The 24,406-nt window shown below is 38.8% G+C and overlaps 1 protein-coding gene across 11 annotated transcripts in view; it reads right to left on the bottom strand.

Annotated features, from left to right (window-relative positions):
* The window catches only part of LOC127448861 (disks large homolog 1-like), a 228,700-nt gene that overhangs the window by 58,483 nt on the left and 145,811 nt on the right, over window positions 1-24,406 (bottom strand). For 8 of the 11 annotated variants that reach the window (XM_051711727.1, XM_051711731.1, XM_051711732.1 and 5 more), the window contains 2 exons: window positions 9,836-9,889; window positions 487-537 (listed from right to left, as the gene is read on the bottom strand). In XM_051711727.1, coding sequence (XP_051567687.1) covers window positions 487-537; window positions 9,836-9,889 — 105 coding nt within the window. Of the gene's footprint in view, window positions 1-486; window positions 538-9,835; window positions 9,890-10,387; window positions 10,487-24,406 lie in introns of all 11 variants that reach the window. The other 3 variants (XM_051711726.1, XM_051711730.1, XM_051711729.1) reach the window with 2 other exon arrangements.

The following is a 24,406-nucleotide window of genomic DNA, read 5'->3' as shown; positions in this document are numbered from 1 at the left end:
GCGCATTGGGAATTGGGCATTCCAAATTTTTGAGGAAATAAAAAAAATTAAATACATGCTATAAAAATATTTTTGCTCAATAATTAGTTCATTATACCTAATGCATTAACTAATGTTAACATAGAACTTATTGTAAAGTGTTATGAAGAAATAAGTATGACTGAAAATATGAGCAACAATTTTATGGGGCAGTGGATCGGTCATTTCCATTTTTGGCCGAACTATCCCTTTAATAATGCAGTTCAGGTCCTGGGTGTTCCAGAGTCTAAAGTTTTTTCAGCCTACTCAACATTCATGTCTCTGAACTCACATCTTAAGTATATTTCATCTCTTTTCACAGGGCTTGTACCTTTCATTAAGCACTTTTACTCCATCAAAATGACACTTTCCTCAAATATTATGAGGTGTAATACATTGTAAACCTACTGTATACTCACATTTTAAGAGCCTGACATTTTTTATTTGCATTGTTGTAACTGATCTTACCCGTTCAAGTGTAATTTCTTCATATTCATAATCAGCTTCTGTTCCATTCACCTGAAAGATTTGACCAAAAGAATACTGTTAATAATCTTCACAACATCAAAATATATGGACATAAATGCATAATACATGGCTCTATTAGTATTGCCTCAAAATGACCAAAATGTATTGTTCTTTCAGACCACAATATTCTTTGAAGATCTGAAATAAATAAATTCAGGTGTTTCAGTAATCATTTCCTTTGGCTGTAGACGGTCTGTGGTGTGTTATTGAAACGCATGGATGTTTTTATTAGGATAGGTGTTATAAACACCCACATTATATCATAGCAAACACACAAAACAACAGTAAAAGTTTAAATGGAGATAAAATACGCCTGTATCATAAGCAAACACAATCCTAAAATTGTGTTAGGACAGTGGTCTGATTATTTAAGAGTGAACTATTTGGAAAACCCTCAGCAATTCTTTCTCTTCTATCCTTTCCACACATTTCACCACTTCCCTGATTCTACACAGAAGCCCTCAGAGCAACAGTACAAGCCCTTGGACAGCAATCAAGTCTATGCAGTGCGCCCACTGTTGGCTAAAGTTGCACTGCAGTCAACTTACTTTCATTTGGGAAAAAAAAACACAAAAAAAAACAGCTCTCAATATTAAATGAATGTTCAGCACAAGTTAAGCTCTACTGATGTTATTTGGGGCATTATGTTGCTTATAACAGCAAACTATTTAGCCTCATCCCTCAATTCTAAAAACTAGGGGCACACCGATCGATCAGCCACCGATCTAAATCGGTCACCGATCTTTTTTTTTAAAATTGCAGCATGCACAAAATCACACACTGCCTCTGAATAAGCACTTGCTCAGCCCTTGAAGCATGACACTGTGGCTAATGGAGGTTGAGCAACTGGCAAATAACTAAGCATTCATGAATCTAAACTTTCAGACATGCTGTAATTTAGATGAATATGCCGGTTTGTTTTAAAAATGTCTTACATGTGTATGAATATTAAGGTGCCCACTGAGTCATTGGGTTAGTAATTCTGACTCGCTGTACAGTTAGACACGGAGAGGACAAAGATACTTCAAACCAAGGGACACCAAGGTCAGCCACTGCAACCCAAACAAAGCTGCTGATTTCTCGTGAACACAAGCACTGTTGCTTCGATCCATTCAGTCGCCCGCGCCACCTTTATCTCTTATGTGTGTGATGTTCTCATGGTGTCTACTGGTTGCCAGTATGTCACAATGATCTTTGAAAGAGACAATAGAACTATTCATAATGGTTTCCTATTCAAATAAATGTTTTATAGTGTGGGGCATAAACATATAACTGCAGCATATAACTCAAAAGTTTATCAAAAGCACTTAAAAAAAAGTTTCCTGAACGGTGCACCACAAACCAAAAATACTGGTTACAGTGAGGCACTTACAAATCTTTGTGTTATATTATAAACGTGCATAATACACTTTACTGGCCGGTAAAGCAAGTAGACCCGTTATCTTCCGCATGGTACATGCAAGGATCCCAGGAAGGGATTGTTTACACGAAGCAAACTTCACTAACAGTAGTACTACATCAAAAAAGTGATTCAGACACCAATAGCCTAATAATAAACAGTTTTTATTGCGTAATTCATGTGCTTTATTAAAAGCACAAGCTTTATATTTTTCCTTTTAAAACCTCACAGAACACTGGCCCAGTTTACTTCTATTGATACTGTAACCAAAATTGTTTACTTCTTAAAAAAACGTAATAATTTTTAGTGGCAATCAACATTATTCAACAAATACTATCGACAGTGTTTAACATATATTGAACACTCTTTAAAGACCTGTTCACATCAATTATGATGCAAATAAATGACTTAAAACCTTAAAAAAGCTAAAAGTATAATTTGTTTTTACATATGCTGCTGCATCTCAATTTTAACATCAGCACAGTCTGTGTGGCATTTTGTAGCCTCGTTTATCTGTATGAGTCTGTGCACGTTGTCTGCGCATACCCCTGGAATTGACTGTACTTAAGAGTATAACAAAACGTCCTCTGCATGCATCGAACACCTTCATACAGGCTCTTGGTCAACATGACGACAGAAGGACACAAAGCCTTTATGCAACCAGAAGTGGCTGATCGTAGCAGCTCTAGCGTAGTGTGTATGGCTTTAACAAGGATTGAATGTGGGGTTTAGTAAGGCCATCCACAGCAGGGCAAACTGGGGACACTTCAAATGAATTATACACTCTACACTACCAATTCTACTGACAGGTAAGTGAAGGGACAGGACATTTGTAACATGAGAGAATTTGTTGGGGTTACAGGCAAGTAAAGCTACAGCATTCACATCTACTACAGATGCAGATGTTGCTAAACCAACAAGGAGGAAGTTTATCATCACATCAACAACCAGAGATCCATTTAAGCTGATGACTATTCTCACTTTATTTTAGTCACTCACTCTAGTTAACAATGTCACACAGATCGTAGGAAATCCTTTCCATAAACTAAGCAGAGGAAATTTAAAAACCAGATCTGAATGAATAAAAACAGGCCTGCATGATGAGGCCATAATAATCAGCATCAACACAGCAACAGCTTGCCTTCAGTTGTTTGTGTCATTTCAGAGGCTCCGTTTTAAGCTTCTCAATAGCACATTTAAAGACCTTAAATACTAAATGTTCTCTCTCTCTCTTTTCTGTTACTGCTACAGAAAACATCTATCTGTGACATCAGTGGTGTTGTGGGGCGGGGGAAAGGGTGGAGCTTAAAGGGGGTTGAGAGATTCACGCCAATACTGACAATGCCCAGTACATCATTATACTCTAAGCATGCCACCAACTCTCAGCATGATACTACCAAAACAGTCGAATGCTATTTAAAAGCATTCCTATAGCTTTGAATGGGAATAAAATATCCAAAAAAGCCTTTCAATGTTACAAAATTCTAAAATTTTCATTTCACAGACAAAAGTCTATAAATAAATCAGGTATGGTTCACTGTTTTTTGGATGAATGTAGAGTCAGTGCTGCTTAACCTGTGCTGAATGTGGGTCGCAGCTCATGACTCACGTACTGTATGGTCACAAACAACCGGCCACAGGGATCAGAGCCAATACCGGCATTTACAGCTATCAATATCAGGCTAATGCTATTTGTAAGATGTAAGATGTAAGATAAATAAACAAAGCAGGACTAGTGGTACATGGACAAAAAGTAACATTAATATTGCATGTTGCTTAAGAGAAAACCCCATCCAAAAGTCCTAACTAATTTAAGCATTTGTTTATCAGGAAAAAAAAGACCATTTAGATTTTGAACACCACTGGGCAGATCAGTATAAATGCACCTGCTGTTTGGAGTTATATTGCTGACAGACTCAATGCCCAAGACTAACAACAACCATTTTTGATCCCATGGTAATACACTCCAAATTATTCTGTTCTTAACCCTAAAAAGGTTTTTGTATCCTGGGGGATACAAACATTTAAGAGGCTGGGGAGCGGAGTAATGAGTTTGTCAAATTTTTGTGAAAAATATTGAAAAGACATGTGACTTTGTATATTTGCACATACTGTGTGACCTAACGAATCAAAAATGTGTGATTTCCACAATGCCACCCAGCATAAGAAAGAATCTTCAGCACTGATTATGTGGAGTAGCTAATGAGGTCACTCAGAAGTGAGTTCCTCATGGTAATTTCTTTATAGATTTAGGTTTAGATAACTCTAGTGTTCAGAGGAGCTTCAAAATGTAAGACACAAAATCCAAAAATGGATCTCCACAACACTGAATAAAGGCTATGCAAGCTACATTCCTCAGTACTGGCAAGTGTATATTGTAAAAGATATATTTCAAATGTAAAGGGGTAACACTTTACAATAAGGTAACCATAGACGCCATACAAGGTTTGGACGTGTGAACGAAGAGCTCTGCGCACTTTGCTAGTTTTAACACTATCAATGTCATAAACCGGTGAGATTCGATACACTCTGCTTCATAACTGTTCTAGGAGGACATACGGTGAGAAATGTTGAACATGTCGGCAATGCTGGCGAAGGTCGTTGCTGACTTGGAGGATCAAGTGGTTAAATACCTCGTGGTTACAAGAGTGGGGGATGTCGAGAAACGGATCGATTATCTGGAGTCATCGGAGAGGAAATTATCTGCAAATCTGCTAGTGACCAAGGTGGATTTGGAGCGTGTCTGGGAGAAGTTGGAGGACATGGAGAACCGTAGCCGGCGGAATAACGTCCATATTGTTGGAATTCCTGAGGCCGATGAAGGTCAGGATATGGTGAAATTCCTGGACGGACTCTGTCCAAGTCTGCTCGACATAACAGGCTATAAGATGGAAATCGAGTGTGCTCACAGGGTTCCGGCTCGGCGATCCGCTGAGGGAGACAGGCCCCGATCAATTCTGGCCAAATTTCTGAGATCATCCGATAAAGATCTCGTGTTACGCAAGGCGAGGCGTAAAGGAAGGCTTTCTTGGAAGAACCACAGCATTTTCTTGTTCCAAGACTTTGCGAATTTGACAAGAGAGTAATGTGATCAATTCAAGCAATGCAAGAAACTCTTACATCAACGGAAGGCCGCTTTTGCACTGATGCTGCCAGCCAAACTGAGTATACATGCTAAGGATGGCCGTAAAACATTCACTTGTCCTCAGCAAGCGATGTCCTTCAAAGGAGTAAGTTATTTTGCACTTAAATATTTGGTACTTACGTTGCAGCCGAGTGGACCAACTCACTGAACGTTCCCTTGACTGTTCGAGGAAACTGAGTGCCTTTGTTTCTTTTTGTGCTTTTTCCACCTAGCGGCTGGAGTTTGTTTTGTGGAGTAACACACCTTCAGGACAGTTTTGTGAATGAATCTGCACATTCTTTGTGCTTATGCCTTCTATTGGCTGGAATTTGTTTTGTGGAGTATTTCTTGCAAGACATTGGAGTGATTAGGTCATTTGTTGCACTCATATAGCAGCCAAATGAACCGGCTCACTGAACATTCGCTTGACTCTCCGAGAAAAATGAGTGCTTTATTTTTTTTCTTTTTTATATTTTTTTTTTGTGCTGGTTCTGCTTAGCGGCTGGAGTTTGTTTTGTGGAGGAACACACCTTTGGGACAGTTATGTGGATGAATCTACACATTCTTTGTGTTTATTCTGCATATTGGCTGCAGTTTGTTTTATAGATTATCTTTTGTTGTGTAATTCTATCTCACAAAATTTTTATAAAAACACCGGACTTGAGCAATCCGATGGCAAAGTTGTCACGGGGGCACTCGTAGGCATACATTAACTGTTTGAGTTTAGAGGGATGGATGCCAGCTGACGCTATCGTGCGCAGGGTTAATACGCTTGTTTTTCTTTTTTCTGTTTGTTTGGTTCGGGGGGAAGTTTGGGGTTTGATTGTTGCACTAATGTTGGAATGTGGTCTTTATAATTTTGTTTTTGACACACAATCTATTTTTTCTTATGTCAAAATGTCAAATGTTAATATGAGTGGATTGTCTCTCTCCACGTGGAATGTGAATGGGTTGGGACACCCCATAAAAAGAAGGAAGGTTATTTCTCTTCTTAAGCTTAAGAAATATGATATAGTGTTTCTTCAAGAAACACATTTTTCCCCGCAGGAAGCTGAAAAATTTGGGCAGATATGGGGTGGGCATGTTTTCTTTAGTGCTGGCTCAAGTAAGAGCAGGGGAGTCATTACACTGGTAAGTAAGCATCTACAATTCAAATGTCTTAAACAGATTAAAGATAAATTAGGAAGAGTCATTATTGTTTTAGCAGAAATTCAGGGGCAAAATCTTATTTTGGCTAATATTTATGCACCTAATGTTGATGCTTTTTTATAGATCTTGAAGGGATGTTGCACCCCTCGTGATATAATATTGGGAGGAGACTTTAATCTTTTGATGGACTCAGTCCTTGATAATAGTGAAGCAAAAGTGTGTAAACCCCCTAGAGCAACATTGACGCTTCATAGGATGTGTAAAAATCTTGGTCTTACAGATATTTGGAGACTTTTGAACCCATTTGGTAGGGACTATAAAAAATTTTTTTATCAGTCCATAAGATTTATTCTAGAATAGATTTTTTTTTTTTATATCTAAGTCCCTCATTTCATCTGTTGTTAATTGCTCAATTGGAAACATTTTAGTCTCAGATCACGCCCTAGTGAGTTTAGAGGTGTTGCCACATATGGAGAAAAGGAAATCATATAGTTGGTGCTTTAATGTATCCCTTTTGCAAAATCCTGAATTCCAACAAATGTTAAAGGCTGAAATCAATGTTTATATGGAGACCAACTGGTCCTCAGTATCCTCTGTGGGCATGGCTTTGGAGGCACTTAAGGCGGTTCTTAGGGGCCGGATCATACAGTATGCCTCATTCATCAAAAAATCCAAAGCATGAGAACTCTTGGAGTTGGAATGGAAAATTAAAAGTGCCGAGGCAGAACTGAAGCACCAAATGTCGTCTGATGGCCTCAGAGAATTGACTCGATTGAAATACAGATATAATACTATTTTGACGTGGAAGGTGGAGGTTTGGCTATTCAGGGCAAGACAGTCATACTTTGAGTCGGGGGACAAGGCAGGAAAACTTCTGGCTAGATATATAAAACAGAGAAGGTCTTTTTCTACCATTTCCTCAGTGGAATCTGCTGATGGTGAAATATTTACCTCAGCCATTGATATTAATAATGAATTAATAGAATTTAAAGAATTCTATCTTGATCTCTATAGTTCCACGTCTTCGTCTACTGATGAAGATATTATAAACTTTGTGGAACCATTACTTCCTAAACTGATGGCTGAGCAAAAAAATTATCTTGATTCTGAGATAACCTTGGAGGAGCTTGACGAGGTAATTAAAGCCTTGCCTATTGACAAAGGTGGGCTAGGCCTACCCAAGATTTTGTTTTATTATTATGCATTTGGTCTCAGACATTTGGCTCATTGGTCGCTTCCACCTGAGAGAGCCCCTCCCTGGTTTTGTATTGAACAGGAATTTCTTGCCCCTATTTTGCCACTGCAAAGCCTATCAAACTAATTGGAGAAGTTAAATTACACCCCGTTATCTCGCATTTGCACTCAGTATGGACAAAAGTGTCCAGTGTGTTTAATTCGGACATTTATTTAAATGTTGCCTCGAGCATATGGCTGAACCCAAAATTATGTATTAATAAGTCCCCTTTCTGCTGGTCAGAGTAGATTGTGCGGGAGGTTAATACACTCTGTGACCTATATGAGAGTGGAGTGTTGAGATCCTTTGAAAATTTGGTTCAACATTTTGGGATTCCCAGATCTCAGTTCTTTAGGTATTTACAGCTATGCCACCTGCTCTGTACTACCCCCATAAAGCGGCAGCTACACTGCTTTTGGAAAAGGTCAAGAGGCATCAGTGTATTACTCCCTGCTAATTCAGAGTCTGGGGGACGGAGCTTCAACTTCTCTCAAGAGATTATGGGAGAAAGATTTAAACTTGGTATTGGAGGAGGGAGTGTGGGCTAGTATTCTAAAAAACGTCAAGTCTGCATCTAGAGATGCAAGGGTGCGCATTATGCAATTCAAGATTTTACATCGATTCTGTTGGACCCCTCTAGATTTTATAGGCTTGGTCTTAAAAGGCACACCCACCTGTTGGTGATGCCAATCAGAAGATGGAAACACAACTAATGTTTTTTGGTGGTGTGTTACGATCCAAGAATTTTGGTTGAAGGTTCAGAGATTTGTGTGTGACGTATTGGGCACTCAAATTTCATTTTGCCCCAGACTCTGTATTTTGCGCGATGGGGAGGTCATCAATATAGGGAATAAACACATGGAAAGTTGGGTCCTGACCAGTGTTGTGATCGCCAGACAAATTGTTTTAAGGTGATGGAAGTCGGCTGGAGCGCCCCCATTTCAGGAGTGGTGCACGGAGATGGGGAGGGTGGCGGCTTTCGAGGAAGTATCATATAGAAGACTGAGGAACTTGGATTCATTTGTTGGGAAATGGGGCAACTATTTGGCATTCTTGGGGGGCTCTCAGGGAGGGGCAGTGGAGACAAAGGTGTAGTTATATATGTGTGTGATAATTTTATATATATATATATATATATATATATATATATATATATATATATATATATATATATATATATATATTTGTGTGTGTGTGTGTGTGTGTGTATGCTCATGTGTGACCACGGGGATGTTTGTTGAGGGACGGGGTGGGTTTGGGGATTGGGAGGGGGAGGGGTAACAGTGGGGGTTAAATGTTGATTCTGTGTATATATGGTTTGCTTTTCTTTGTTTACTGTATGAATCGATAAAAAAAAATGTAATCACAAAAAAAAAAGTTGTATTAGTTAACATTAGTTAATGCACTATGAACTAACATTGAACAGTTGTATTTTTTATTAACTAACATTAACTAAGATTAATAAATGCTGTAAAAAAGTGTTTGTTCATGATAATTAATGTATTCCCTAATGTTAACGAATGGAACCTTATTGCAAATTGTTACCTGTAAATGCATATCGTACTGAGAATTCTTATTTCATTTTCAATAAAACAAGGACAGAAAATATTTTCCTCAAAGATGACGTTTTCAGTTTGGCAAGGATATGATTGCCTATGTGCCATTATTAGGACTGGGCAATATTTTGAATATTCACAATATATTTGTAATACTGCAATAATTTTCATTCACTTTTGATACTCATCATTAGAGTAATTCCGTGACCCTTCCTTGTCTTGCAAGTATGAGAGCATGAATTCAGATGTTTTGATAATGTATCTGATTTAAACCACAGTAGTAAAGATGCAAGTAAATAAGTTAAGTTTGATTAATTTCTGTTTTAATGTAAAGAATCTGAACATTTGCTTGTGTATCACTCAAAAATGTCCAGGGAAAATTCATATATTAAATTGTTTCAGTCATAAATATGTGTAGGTGCAAATTGATGTTTATTCAGTTTCACTATATATACTGTATATTGGAGCATACAAATATATATATATATATATATATATTTTTTTTTTATTCATTTATTTTGTTCATTTGTTATGTTCATTTAGTAAAACATGCATGCCTTGATTATTTTTACCTTGATTTTTACTTTGTTTTACTGTAAAAAAAAACTTTATTTCATACAAAATACATATTTATCAAATTATATAATAAATATTGAATAGAACTTATACAGTATATTTTTTAAACTATAGCCATTAAATGTTAAAATCACATTCTTTAAACCTCAGCTAATATTTTAAGATAAATAATAATACTCTGTAATAATTGAACTCTTCACAAAGTGCAGAACATGAAGGAACAATACAGAATGACTTTCATATGGACTTACATAAGGTGAGCTGTCAAGGCTTTCTGTATTCACCACCACCGGTGCTGGGCTTGCCTGCAAAAGAAACATACATTAATCTTTCAGCTGATATGAATCAATATGCATACAGTAACTGACTAAATTGCTTTTTGTTCCTAAACAACTGTGGTTGAAAATAGTGTAATTAACAGTTACCAATTAAAAAATAAATAAATAAATAAATTAATTAAAAAAAAAAAAAAAAAAGAAAGAAAGAAAAAAGATACCATTAAAAAGCATCACTTACTCTTGGCATGCTGATACAGTATTACTCTGGCATTTGCAAGAGATTAACAGCACAGACTGTGTCCATACACAGCATAACATACTGCAGAATATGCAATTCAGAGGCATAACAAACCCATGCATCTCATCCTTCTGCAAACGTGTATCACATAGTTCACTTGCACAATTGCTTTTGAGACACATGTGCACATCAGCGATATAACGTGGTATTCTCTGGGTAATCTCTCTAACTCATGAGGACCATTGCTGAGATGGGTGGAGTAAAAACATGAGGAAAAAAAAAAAGACCTGTGACGTGGGTGCAGGAATGTCAGTGGTCTCGGCTGGGACGTGTGAGATAGGGATCACAGGGATTATGGGAGCAGAGGAAGGAATGACATCTGCCTGCTAAACAATGACAGTGGAGGTTAAAGGTCAGAGCAGATGATACACAGCAGTACTGAATTCAATGAGATCTTCTAAAAAATACAATCAAATAAAGTGAATACAACTGGGAAGGGGGGGGGGGTTGGCAAACAGGAAAGATATGGTCATGATAACAAAAATAAACAAAAATCATAATGACTGTGAAATGAAGAGTAAATGAAGACTCTTCTGCAATTTTCTCTTCTGTAATTTTCTGCCATTTCTTAGACTTACTATTAGCAAAGGTAACTACAAACACTCAATTGCTGTTCCAAAACATAGTGAGCTGCCTCACCATGGGTACGCTTTGTTAATTATGCTTCCTCCTAAGATACCTTGTTTTAGCAGAATTTCAAGGCAACATTGCACACATCCTTCACGCTGAAGGCAATCCCACATTGCATTGCGATGATCTCAGTGAAAACAAATTAGAGGTGGACAAAGCAAATTAAATTTTGATTAAAAACTACAGCTGTCAAAATTAATGTGTTAACATGCGATTTATTGAAAAAGTTGTTTCATTCTAAGATAAGTGTTAATTATCATGATTAACGCATTTACTGTTTATAAAGCATAAGCCAGCATAAACACTGGTTGGTGTAGGGTGGAACCTTTGTGATGTATTCACCCGGAGTCATTACACTAACGCGCACACCACAACACACACAAAACAGCGATTCCATTTCAATAATCAAGTGATGGTAAAAGGACCTCTTAATGCTATTTGTTGTACAAAACAAGCCCAGATGGGATTTGTGACTTAAATCAAGTACTTTGCAGCCTCTATAAGGCACTATTTAATTACCACAGAAGCACGTCAGGTCTTAACCACCACCAAAACGCAGAATGAGATGTTGTCTGGGAGCGCTTTTCATGTGGTTCAAAGCGGCCCTAAACGCTGGCGTTGATACCCTGACAAGAATCATGAATGCAGCTTCACAACTGCTGTAGCAAAGCGGATAGCCACAGTCTGCCGGCCAATTATTATTGTGGAGGATTAGAGTTTAAGAGATTGAATGCTCATTGCAATGAATACACAACCTATGGGGGGATCTAGTTCTTTAAAAATAAGTCAGAATCTCACTTTTCACACTCTCACGTTTAATGTTACTTGAACTGGTGCTTTTTTAGTGCATTTCTATCTTTAAACTGTGGAAGGCTTTGTTTGGAAAATGTAAATGAAGCATTTTTGTTACATATTGTTTTCTTTTCTATGAAGGAAATAAATGTATTTTGACAGGAAAAGAAGTATATAGTCAAATTTCATCACTTTCAAAATCTGCGATTAATCGTCATTAACTTTGAAAAATGATGCGATTAATCACTATAAAAAATTAAACGACTGACAGCACTAAAATAAACATATATCATTCAATACTGAGAAGTATCGATAAAAACAGCTCAGCATAAATACAAATTTAAATTAATTTTAATTTATGCAGCATAAAACTCTATTGAAGTTGTGAGTCAAGTCAAGTCTCCTGTTCATATTGTTCACTTATATTCTAAGATGGTTCAGATGCTGCCCTAGAAGGCAGCTGCTTATGTAAACAGCAAGGCAGCTGACTAGGTTTTGGAACAGAGCTAATATTGCTTAACAGCATAGAAGTTAGACCACAAAGGGGTGACTTAAAAAAGAAAATAAAGAAAGTAAATAATGAAAGGACCCCAAATATAAATAAGTTCTTCATGTAATAGGAAGATATTTCAAAAATTAACAGAAGGGCCAAAATAGGCACACGTCACAACAAAATAGACAAGGAATATTGAGTGCATCAAGTATCAGCAAAGGAGCTTTAAAACGCACCATTCACTATAGATATAAATGAGAAACTGTGTGATAGAATCCTCATCAGTGTAAATGTTAGAATGTGTGCAAGCAAATTTGACCAACTTTAAGGACAAACAAGGATGTAACCTATCTTTAGACTTAACTGTTAAGTTAAAACAAAAAATAAATAAAAAAATGCACTTAGCATTAAGATTCAACAGAGCTAAATAAAACAAGTCCAGTAATCAACATCCTGTGGTGCAAGGTCAGGATTAACTCTTCCTTCTGAATGCGAAATTAGCTGCCAAGATGTCAATCAGTGCTCTTTAAGGTTTAGTGAGTTTGTCATTTTCATTTCTGTGCCTGCAATCTCACAATGGCTGAACAAAACTTAAAAGATTAGTTTACCCAAAAATGAAAATTCTCTCATCATTAACTAACACTCATGCTATCCCAGATGTGTATGACTGCCTTTCTTCAGCAGAACACAAACAAAGAATTTTGGAAGAACATTTCAGCTTTGGAGGTCCATAAAATGCAAGTTAATGGGTGCCAAATTTTTGAAGCTCCAAAAAGCACATATAGCCATCATAAAATTAATCCATATGACAGGATTAATTAATGTCTTCTGAAGCTAAACGCTAGGTGTGTGAAAGGAACAGATCAATATTTAATTTTCTTTTTACAAAACATTCACGAGGGTCGAATACACGCTGCCTCTCGCTTGATGTAAGCACTTTGGCAAGTTCACGCGAGAACTGATGCGTGAAATATGAAAAAAAATACGGAAGCGCAGTGTTGTTAACAACAGAGGAGGATAAATATTCATACACAGATGCCTAATTTGGCTGGTTTTAATCGGTTTGAATGCAAGTGAATGGAGGAGATGCCTCAGACCGAGCTCCTTGCTCAGACCGCTGCAAAAAATGCTTTTGTGTAGAAATAGTATTGCGGTCCATAGGAACAGCTGCTAATAAGGTATCTTCGTATGAATATCTATGCAGAGGAGGCTTTCGTGCTTACGTCACGCGAGGGGCAGTTTAAACTCCACCCTCGTCAAAGAGCTGGTCGGAAGCGAGTAGTAAAATTTTTTTTAATATGGATCTATTTCTTACACCCACCTAGCGTTTCGCTTCAGAAGATTTATTAATTAATCCACTGGAGTATGGATTACTTTTATGATGACTATATGTACTTTTTGGAGCTTCAAACATTTGGCACCCATTCACTTGCATTTTATGGACGTACAGAGATGAAATATTCTTCCAAAAATCTTTGTTTATGTTCTACTGAAAAAGAGGGTGAGTAAATGAGAGAATTTGTATTTTTTTGGGTGAGCTATTCCTTTGAGTACGTTCTGTGGAATTTCTGTACAGAGCATGTATGGCTTCTAAAAGTTCTCAGAAGGATATAAAAAAATTGAGCTAAAAACAATAATTTCCATTCATGGAACAATGCAAAATCCAGAGAATTAAAGGAATTAATCCTGCTTTATAGCCTCAGAATAGACACTTTTTCAGCAGCCTCATTGTAGTTCCAGATGTACTTTCAAATTAATTTATTCCATAGGCATTTCAAAAACTTCAATAAAGAATTCAAAGCCTTGAACCAAACCATCCAGCTCTGAGATTAATCACAGCATTACAACATTTGATTTAAAATTCACTTCAAGAAACACTGTAGCATTTATCAAACAGTCTGGCTACTGAGTTTTATGGCCTACGCCACAAGAACTTCCAATATTCACTAACATTAGGTTGGTAGCTAGCTAGATTTCTAATAGATCTAATAGATTTCTAGCTATAGTAGCATTACCAAGCTTGCAAAAACCTTTTGTCGGAAGATGCAATAAATCCTGTTTACATGCTAACAGGCACTTCTCAGATTGGATCTCACTTTAGGATGGTATCTTGTAAGACTTCATCATGAATTCAGAAGTTAAAGGAATAGTTTGCATACCCTGGCTGAAATTGTGAAATTTTGGCATTGATTTTGAAAATATGACTGATCATGCAAAATAAAAGTTCCATTACCTTGTTACGCAGGTCTTTTGACAGTTGGCTCAGTATCTAGCCTGTTCAGTGCATCCACGTGAGAGCTAACAAACTCATTGACTATTTATACACAGACACTAATTGCAATTTAAAAAGCCACAGGTGTGGGAAATTAACCTTTAATTGCCATTTAAACCTGTGTGTGTCACCTTGTGTGTCTGTAACAAGGCCAAACATTCAAGGGTATGTAAACTTTTGATCAGGGCCATTGGGTGATTTCTGTTATCATTATGATTTAAAAAGGAGCCAAACAACTATGTGATAATAAATGGCTTCATATGATCATTATCCTTAAATAAAAGACATGATCAGTCATATTTTCAAAATCAATGCCAAAATTTCACAATTTCTGCCAGGGTATGCAAACTTTTGAGCACAACTGTGTGTATATATGTGTGTATATATATATATATATATATATATATATATATATATATATATATATATATATATATATATATATATATATATATACATATATTTATTTATTTATTTATTTATTTATTAAATACGGTGTACATGATGTGCACTGTTGAGATAGAGGATCTGATGCAAGTAATATCTCTGGGAGTTCAGCAGATTCCAGCTCTACGGGAGCAAGAGTCAGTGTTGCCATGCTGTCAGTGAGGACACATCCGCTGAACCTGGCCCTCTGCACAGGCCGTCCGTGTCAGCGTTCCCAAACAAAGGCCATCTGATCCACAGCCGCTTGTCCAAGCACCCACAACACAGCCAGAGGAGACGGATATTCAGTTACAACAGTCTAGTTCACCCAGTCAACAGACATATCACTGCAACTACTAATTAGAATGGGTTTCCATTTCACTAACCCCAAAACACAGGGTTGTGGCAAAGACCTGAGACGATGTACTGTAGGTTATACTAGAGTGACACCACCACATTCACAGAAGACAACAGAATGCTCAGCCACAATGTTTCACATGAAAGAATGTTGTCCAGGCTAAATTGACCAGTGTAACTTATATAAGAATCTATTTACACTGCATGCTATTATGATGGGGGTACAGTAGTCATGGCCTGTGATCTCTGAGTTAAAATTAGAATCGATCATTAGCATTGATCAGAGTGACTGGCTTAGAGTTCAGCCCAATGCTTCCACCAGTGTCTCCAATGAAAAGCAACCCACACTTTTAACATTTAACACCACATAATAGGGCAGCACGATAGTGGTTAAAATGATAATTATGATTATTTTTTATCAAAATTCTTATCAGGATTATTCTGTCATAAGGTTTTTTTTTTTAATTTTTTTTTTTTTATAATGTATATACATAATATATAACAGGGCTGCATAATTTGGACAAAAAAAAAAAAAAATACACTGTTGCTACTACTTGGATATCAATTCTAAAAGAAAAAAAAAATAATTAAACAGCAGCACTCATGTTGAACAAAGTGTTAACCAGGGTTTGAAATGAACAACCGGCAACCCTCCAAATGCGAGTAAAATCAGCAATGGCGGGTTTACAATCCACTTTGGCGGGTGATGTTTTCAGGGTTCTTCCTGCATTGAAATTTCTATGAAATTCGTGCAATGTAGAGTCGTGCTGCTGAAGCAAATTTAATGGTATTCATGCCTCTCATAACTTACATGCGCATCTGTGCGGGGTGAATGAAGCGTGCTTTCGCGTGACTGCCGCAGCGCACATCAGCGTGCTCCAGAGATAGAGCCAGATCTCTCAGACAGCGCAGAACGAAACTTGCTTGATTCAGTCGGGTTTACTCAATATCACAGCAGCAGGCAGAGAGCACAAAACTTATGTGACCCATTTGAACTCTACTGAGAACATTTTAGTATAAAGCACTATATGGAGAAAGTCAAACCTCTCAATTTGATGGCAGCCCCTACATCAGGGGTATTCAATTAAATTTCCGGTCTCGGTCTCGACATTTCCATCCCACCAATGGTCCGGACAATAATGACGTATCATTTCGTAGCCATTCTGACTAATGACAATGTGTAAGAAATGCTAATTTTTTGGAATAGTTACACAAATTTGAAAAAAAAGTTGGCAGCAATAGTACTTTGTAAAATGAGAAAAAAATAATAAATCAACAATCAAAAAGTCTCTTAAGAACTGGGCAAGAATGAGGACATTGTGGCCCAAAGACATCAAAAGTAGTGAATTATGGGGATCTTCTACGATTTATATATACATAGGAAAGATACTGTATAGGGGGTTCAGGGGTAACCCCTGAGAGAAAATGTAGGTAATGTAAAAGTCTTAATGAACCATTTTTATATTTTACTTATAATGCAAATCTACAAAAACAAACAAACAATGTACATCTAAACGCAGTTTAAGAATAATATTTGCTATAGTTAAGTATAAATGGGCTGACTATCAAATAATGGAAATATTTTTCATTATAAGCAGAGAACTCGTAATTTCAAAGTTTTGGTTGTCTTTCTTGCCATCCGTGCCAGAGATGTTATTTCTGATTAATTTTCACAAAATTTAAACAAAAATCTCTGTTTATTATCAATAGACTCGAAACATGTAGATTAATAAAGCTAATTTTAGACTGAAAAAATAGTTTCTAGTCTAAAGGCGCTCTAGAACCACGATAAATTGTCCTGTCACAAACCTTGCTTAGCTGAACCGCCTGAGTCAATCAGACACTTGAAGACTGTTTCTGCTTATTTTCGTTTTCTGCAGTGTATTTTAGCGAAAGATGCCGGTATCCATCTATATTGCTGCTCACTGTTGTTCTCCGCTACAGTCTACAGTCGTTAATGTAACCGTGTCTGCAGCTCTGCTATGCGGCGCCTCATGTCGCAGGCCGGTGGAGAGAGGCAACGTGTGCGGAGTGTAAAAGGGCATAAATGAAGCATGTTCGATGCTAAAGAAAAACATTAAAGGATATAGTGCTGAAAGATCAGTGCTATGTATGCCCCGGAGTGCTTGCTCTACACAGCTCCATTGTTTTGTCGCACTGCTAACCTAAATTGTAGATGCGGTGAGATGGGGCAACCGTTGTCATGATTTCTCACCGTCCGGATGGAACAAATCCGCTAATTGGTGACCGCTGCCCTACATTATCAACAGCACTGACGAGGTAAAGAGGAGACAAATACACAATCAATTGGTTCATATTAAATCTACAGCAGGGGTCTTCAACCATTTTCAGGCCAAGGACCCCTTGGTGGGTAGAGAGACAGAGCCGGGACCCCCGTTACATATTGTATAAAATTGAGTGTTGTGTTTTATGCCTATAAAAATGTGTATGGTAGGCTACCATATTATTGTATGTACATGCTTCATGATGTTTACATTGCAAAGCCATTAAAATAATCATTAAATGCAGCCCTGATGAAAAGACCAGCTAAAACCAGCATAAGCTGGTTGGCTGGTTTTAGCTTGTTGCCCAGCCTGGTCATACTGGTCAGGCTGGTTTTAAAGGGGTTTTGAACACTTTTTTTAGATGGTCAGGCTGGTCTTAGCTGGTCAGGGTGATCATGCTGATCTTAGCTGGTCAGGGTGGTCTTAGCTGGTCAGGCTGGTCTTAGCTGGTCAGGGTGGTCATGCTGATCTTAGCTGGTCAGGAAGGTCTTAGTTGGTCAGGCTGGTCTTAACTGGTCGGGGTGGTCTTGGCTGGTCAGGCTGGTATTAGCTAGTTTCCTAGCCTGGCCAATCTGGTTTAAGCTGGGAGGCTAGCTGGTCTCCCAGCCTGACAGCTAAAAAGTGTTCAAACCCCCTCTGAAACCAGCTAACTGACTGGCTAGGCTGGGCGACCAGCTAAAACCAGCCAACCAGCTTAGGCTGGTTTTAGTTGCTCTTTACAGCGGGGACAGCAGGGGTCTGCAACATTTTTGACATTAAGTGACATTTAAAATTTTCCTTGTTAATCCCTGTGCCAAACCTACTTCAAAAAGAAAGATAAAGACAGACAGATAGATAGACAGACATACAGACAAACAGACAGAAAGAAAAACAGACAGACCCTGTCCATGCAGAATAAAACAACTTTAATAAGGTTACTAAAATTGAGTTTTCATCTCATGTGAGTGATCGATTTTATACATATATTTCAAAATTACTGTTCATTTCATTGAGTAAAAATTTTTAATGAGGAAAACATTGACTGAGTGTACCTTTAATTATGTTTTTGTGAGAGTCATCATCTTGTGTGTGTGTGTGTGTGTGTGGAACGTTCACACAGCAGCAGAATATGGTCAGACCTGTTTTGAGTGGTTAATACGGCTGCATTCACACACAGGACGGTTATTTACTGGTGTGACAACTGCATATAACCGAAATGACACCCGCAAATTTTCAGTTCTCACAACTGCATTCTCAGCAAACCTGCGCTGTGTGAACAGAACCGTACTGGACATCTAGTTGTCTGTCACGCCATTTAATGTGAGAGAGCCACGCTGCACTGTACAAGCGTGTGTCTGGGCTGCGCGCTTCTGCTGACTAGTGCAGTTTAGTCACACTTTACAATTTGGCATGCAGCTGCAAAGGACTTCAACATGTGGATAGACTAAAATTCATACTCCTCTCTCTCACGTGCGAGTGAGTGATTATTAAAAATGCCAATTGTGGATCAAACAATAATTTGTGGACCCCCTGCAGTACCATCGCAGACCCCCTGTTGAAGACCCTTGGTCTATATGGCAAAACTATTAGAATATATTTTTATTACAAGTGTAAAAGTTATAGTTAAAGGTTTCTAAATGCATTTAGGCTGTTAGTATTTTTATAACAAATACTACATTTTATTTTTTAGAAAAGACTATAAACATTAACCTAACCACATAATGTGGAGCCATCCATGGTCTTACCTGTGGTAATGGGCTTATCATTACAAATGCCACTGTTAGACAATATAAAACAAAGGTAAATTTAATGAAGGGGTTAAAACTTCCGTGAATTATGGACAAATTATTGACCCGTTTGTGGTGAGCAAGGCGGAGCCGAGCGGCGTCTGGGCTGAGCAAGGCCAGGGTATTTAAGGAGAAGAGACAGCGGCAGATGGGAGAGAGATGTACGAAGCTTGTCCGCGTGTTTGACTGTCTTTATGATTTGACGCAGCTGGCTGAAAAGCAGTGAGTGTTTTTGTTTCTTTATATGCTGAAAAGTGTAATTAAATGGCTGTGTTTGTCAAGCCGGTCCCAGCTTTCTCCTTGCCCATTTGAACCCTGTTACATTGGTCCTGAAACCAGGGAAGGAGGAGGGATGTGCTGTCGTGGAGTCCTCACCATTGCCGTCCGCCTAAAGGAGCAGCCGCGGCCATCCGCTGAGGGACGGAGGAGTTGCTGCCGGCTCCGCCTGGATGCGGAGGAACGGCCACCATCCGCGAGGGGAGGAGGGTCTCGCTGCCGGCCGCCTGGAACAGTGGAGCCGCTGCCAGGGGCGAAGGGGCTCACTATCGGATGCCAGAACATGGAGGGGCGTTCCATCTGCCAGGGGTCGGAGGACTCGCTGCTGTCCCCCCGGGGAGAAGCAGCTGTTGTCTGCCAGAGGGTGGAGGAGTGGTTGAGGACCAGGCGACTGCATGTCTGGGAACCGACGAGCAATTTTTTCTCTCTTCTCACTCTCTCACTGTCGCTCCGCCTCGCCCGTTCCCTCTCCTCTTTTTTTCCCCTCCCCTTGTCCACCTCCCCAGCTCTCGAGAGGCAAGGAAAAGCCTGCCAGCAGAGGCAGCCAGAAGGGAAACGACCTCTCCCCCCCAGAAAGGGGATGTACGTCATGCCGGGGATTCCCCAGCCTGAGGCAAAGGAGGGAGGAGTGTGACGAGGAGGAGGGATAAATGCAGCCGGATGCGGCAGTTCGGGAGAGAGAGAGCCACACGCAGCTGCCGTGTGTGCATCTGTGTTTGTGTCTTTTTGTTTCTTTAAATATTACTTTGACTGTTCAACCAGTTCCTGTCTCTTCCTAGCCCATTTGAACCCTGTTACACTGTTCTATCCTTCTCCTGTTCTAACTGGGCATGTTTGCCTTCAGATATCCTAAAGGTGTCTTAAATCTTTAGCTCTGTGTCCTGCTAAACTAATATATTTTTGTTCAAATAATATGTCCAAACAAATGCATGCAGTTTCAGCCTCCAGTTAACTATCACTTTTTGTGGGGTGGGGTATTTTGGCTAGTGAAAATGCTGAGTGGCTAGTGACCTTGTAAACTACAGGCCACAGTGGCCAGTGAGCCAAAAAGTTAATTTCAAAGCCTGGTGTTAACACTATAAAATAGTAAGTAATTACTTATGACCAAAATTAAGTAATGTTTTGCCCACCCTTCACTGCTAATATAAGTTACTCTCTATTCAAACTTGAGTCCTCTTTAAAAGATACATTTTTCAAATTATGATTATTATTATTATTACTACTACTATTGTTATTATTGCAATATAAAATAGTAACATATTGCTGTAATAATATTGCAATTCAGTCTTAAGCCTTTATTTTGGTGGAAAACTGAAGGAAGTTTGTGTTATTTCCGTGTATAGTTTGAGATGACAACAGCTTTTTGCTCCTCCTTCAATACATGGTGAAATGCTCTCATCTCCTCCTCGGTCCTCAAAACACCAGTGCCATGGGGTTACTTTAGATCTGTTTAGACACTTGTAATGGCCAAACATATTTGGAATTATGCAAAATTGAAGTAAATCTGTAGTGCTTTAAATAATGCTGTCACCCCACGAGACACACATAAAGCAAACTCAAAGCACAGCTTTTCTGTGTTTAACATTATGAAAGCATGAGATGGAATTTGTGTGCATCAAGCACAGAACCACTCATAGACCGCTGAAACATCGCATTATGATGTTGAGCCTCATGTGTAAGACATGTCAGTGGCGAACTTCTAAAAATAGCACGATAGGTCAGTTGAGGTGAAAATGGACTTCTATCTGTAGACAAAGCCTATAATGACAACAAACAACAATTTTCAACTTTACCTGGCTGATAATTTACTAATACCGTAGAAAGCTATGCTTTATTAACCGTGGGAGGTTGAAACCGTGATTACCGTTAAAATACGATTAATTGTGCAGCCCTACCACATAACAAAGATAGAGGCTCTATTTCCTAAACAGAATAAATCATGCCAGGGCTCAACATTAAGCTTTCCCAGGTACTTATCTTTCAGACAAGAAGAACTAATGGTTTACTTGTTCAAATTCATGTGTCCAAAAGTAATTTTTCTTATGTACATGAAAATTATTAGCAAACAGGGACATCAGGCATCAGGAATATTAAGTCAACCTTACAGTAATCTAGAAATTATTCAGGATTCACACTACATGACCTTATCCACCTTTTTCCTAAACACAGAAATTCACTGCAAAGAAAATTGACACTTGCAAAATGTATACATGATTTACATTATCAATTACAACTCCAGTAATATCATGTCTGCAAGACCATGACACACATAATGCCAATAAATCTTGAGCAACAACTAAAATCAACACAATATAATACTTATTTCTAATGAACATCAAGGAACGTTCACTAAAATTCTAATGATCATAAAACCAGAGGGCCAAACACCTCCAAAGACTAGCCCAAACTACCGACCACAGAGCACTACCCTGCCAGCCATCTCTCAGTGACACTTGATCTAAGGGGACATACCTTATACATTGAAAACGTGCCCCAAGAATTGCCAAGCCACAAGCCACTGGAAGAGGCTCTGACTTTAGCTGTGCTTTTGGTGGGGCTCTTTTTGACACTGTCCCTCAGGTTGGTGAACTTGCCTCTGCTCTTGGTGGAGGCAGGGAGGGTGCAGGAACTGTACTGCCTGTGGGACCCCAAAGGAGTCTGCTGGAGGTTGAGAAGGGTTGGTGAAGACAGAAGAGGCAGGTTTGGATGCTGCTGAGGCTTGTGCAAATGATGATGAAAATGGTGATGGAATTGCGGTTGTTGTTGCAATTGCTTCGTCGTGCGGGTCAGAGTACCGTGCATGTGTCCGACCCTCTGGTGCATTTTGGAATTGTTGCAGTTGACCACCTCGGGAACCCCGTTTCGATAGTCAACGTAAGCACCACAGCAGTATTCATGGTTGTAGCAGTAGGTGGTCATTATTTCCCAAGCAGGCTGATGCCGAGTGAAAATATGCAGCCTGAAAAGTGATGTTAGCACTTACTTTGCTGAGCAATCTGGAAGGATAGAGACACGGCGTGATAGTAAATCTAGTCCTTTTCCCCTGGCTCCACTCTTCTGCCAAACCCCTCTCACTGTCTATCTCTCTTACTCTTTCTCTTTCTGCCTCACTCGCTCTCATACCCCCGCACTCGCCAATTAATGAGCTCCAATGGGCACTGCACATGACAGCACACAGTCTCTTCTGCAGGCATGAATAATCAATGCTCTATTCTTGATTTCAACATTGGCATCTGATGCTTGCTCAGGACAGTCTGTGCTTCACTCCTCTAACAACACCAGATTTGCACTCTACATTTGCAATTCACAAGGCTTTTTGTAGTCTGAGTCGCTTTTCAAAGCATTAACATGGGTCACAAAGTGATGGGATCTCTATTATATGCTTAGCGGGTGGGCAGGTGAACGGGCCCGTGCTGTGTATCGGAGCATATGATGGTGGAGGACATGCAAGTCAGGAGCAGATCACTGCATTGACCTTAATTTACAACTACTATTCATAACTACTCTCCACTTGTACCTGCACCACAAGATCTTTATACACAGTCCAGCGTTATTTACTGTAAGCCCTTCAGTGCTGACAGCTGGACACTGGACATTTATTTAAGCCCACAGGGTTCAACAAAACATCCTATTAAACATGTTGTAGGTTATATGTGGTTTACAGAAAAGGGTAATCTCTCAATCGCTTGAGTAATCAAATGCGCAGCCAACCATATGTATATGCATATTTTTTAAATAGAGACTATCGGGTATAGTTTGAGCCCATTTCTTATAGAACACAGTGCCCTCCATATGTATTTGGACAGTGCGACACTTTTGCTCTGTACTCCACCACAATGGATTTGAAATTATAATCAATCAATATGTACTTTTGAGCCCCTGAAAATGGGGGGGTCTGTGTATAAAACATGCTGTTACTCCTAAAATGTACACCCAATATGTATGTAACTCCCTTCAAATTAAAGCACTTTAATCACATATTGACTGCTTCATTTCAAATCCATTGTGGTGCCGTGCAGCAGTACAGAGCCACAATTATGAGACTGTCCAAATACTTATGAAGGGCACTGTATATACTGTAGCAAGATAACCATGAAATCCAGCGAGATACTCTAGGCTTAGAGGATTAGTTCACCCAAAAAAATCTATCATTATTTCCCACCCTCATGTTGTTCCAACACTGTATGACAATTTATTTCTTTTGTGGAACACAAAAGGAGTATCTTTGAAAAATGTAATGGTGGTTTGTTTTCCAATGCAATTACAAAAAGCTTCAGAGCTTCGGAAAGGATGCAAAAGCACCATAAATGTATCTGGTCACAGTGGAGGGGAAGATTATCAGTATATAACAGCTTAAATTTCCATCTGTTCCTTACAGAAAGGTATCACATGCCTATCACAAGACTTATGTCTACTGTAGTTATAAAGCATGCACTGTATGGACTACATTTAAGATACTTTTATGGTGATTTTGCATCCCTTTTGAAGCTTGAAAGCTCCAGTGCATGGAAACTGCATGGAAAATACAAACGACCAGTACATCTCCATTTGTATTCCAAGGAAGAAAGTAAGTTATTTGGGTGGAAACAACATGAGGGTGAGTATATTATGACATAATTTTCATTTTTGGGTGAACTATCCCTTTAATCCTACTATCATTAAATCAGTGATCCTACATGTTGTGTTTCCATATTGTCTAATTAAACAAAGGAGATGCTTCAGGGGCAAGTGTGTGTGAATGGGGATTTGAGACACACTACTTCTACTTTAGGATTTGCCAGTTGTGAATGTACCGTTTCCTGTTCACTGCACCATTTAATGTACCCTGTCCTGTTTCTTAAAGGCCTGGGGGTGTGATAGAGAGAGAAAAGGAGAAAAGATGGAAGAGAGAGAGAAAAAGCTTGTGCTTGAGGCATTTCAAACAACTATGCCGCCAAAGAAGGGACACT

This window comes from Myxocyprinus asiaticus, chromosome 12, assembly GCF_019703515.2.
Source record: "Myxocyprinus asiaticus isolate MX2 ecotype Aquarium Trade chromosome 12, UBuf_Myxa_2, whole genome shotgun sequence".
Classification (NCBI taxonomy): Eukaryota; Metazoa; Chordata; class Actinopteri; order Cypriniformes; family Catostomidae; genus Myxocyprinus; species Myxocyprinus asiaticus.
This window is presented reverse-complemented; position numbering and strand designations above follow the sequence as displayed.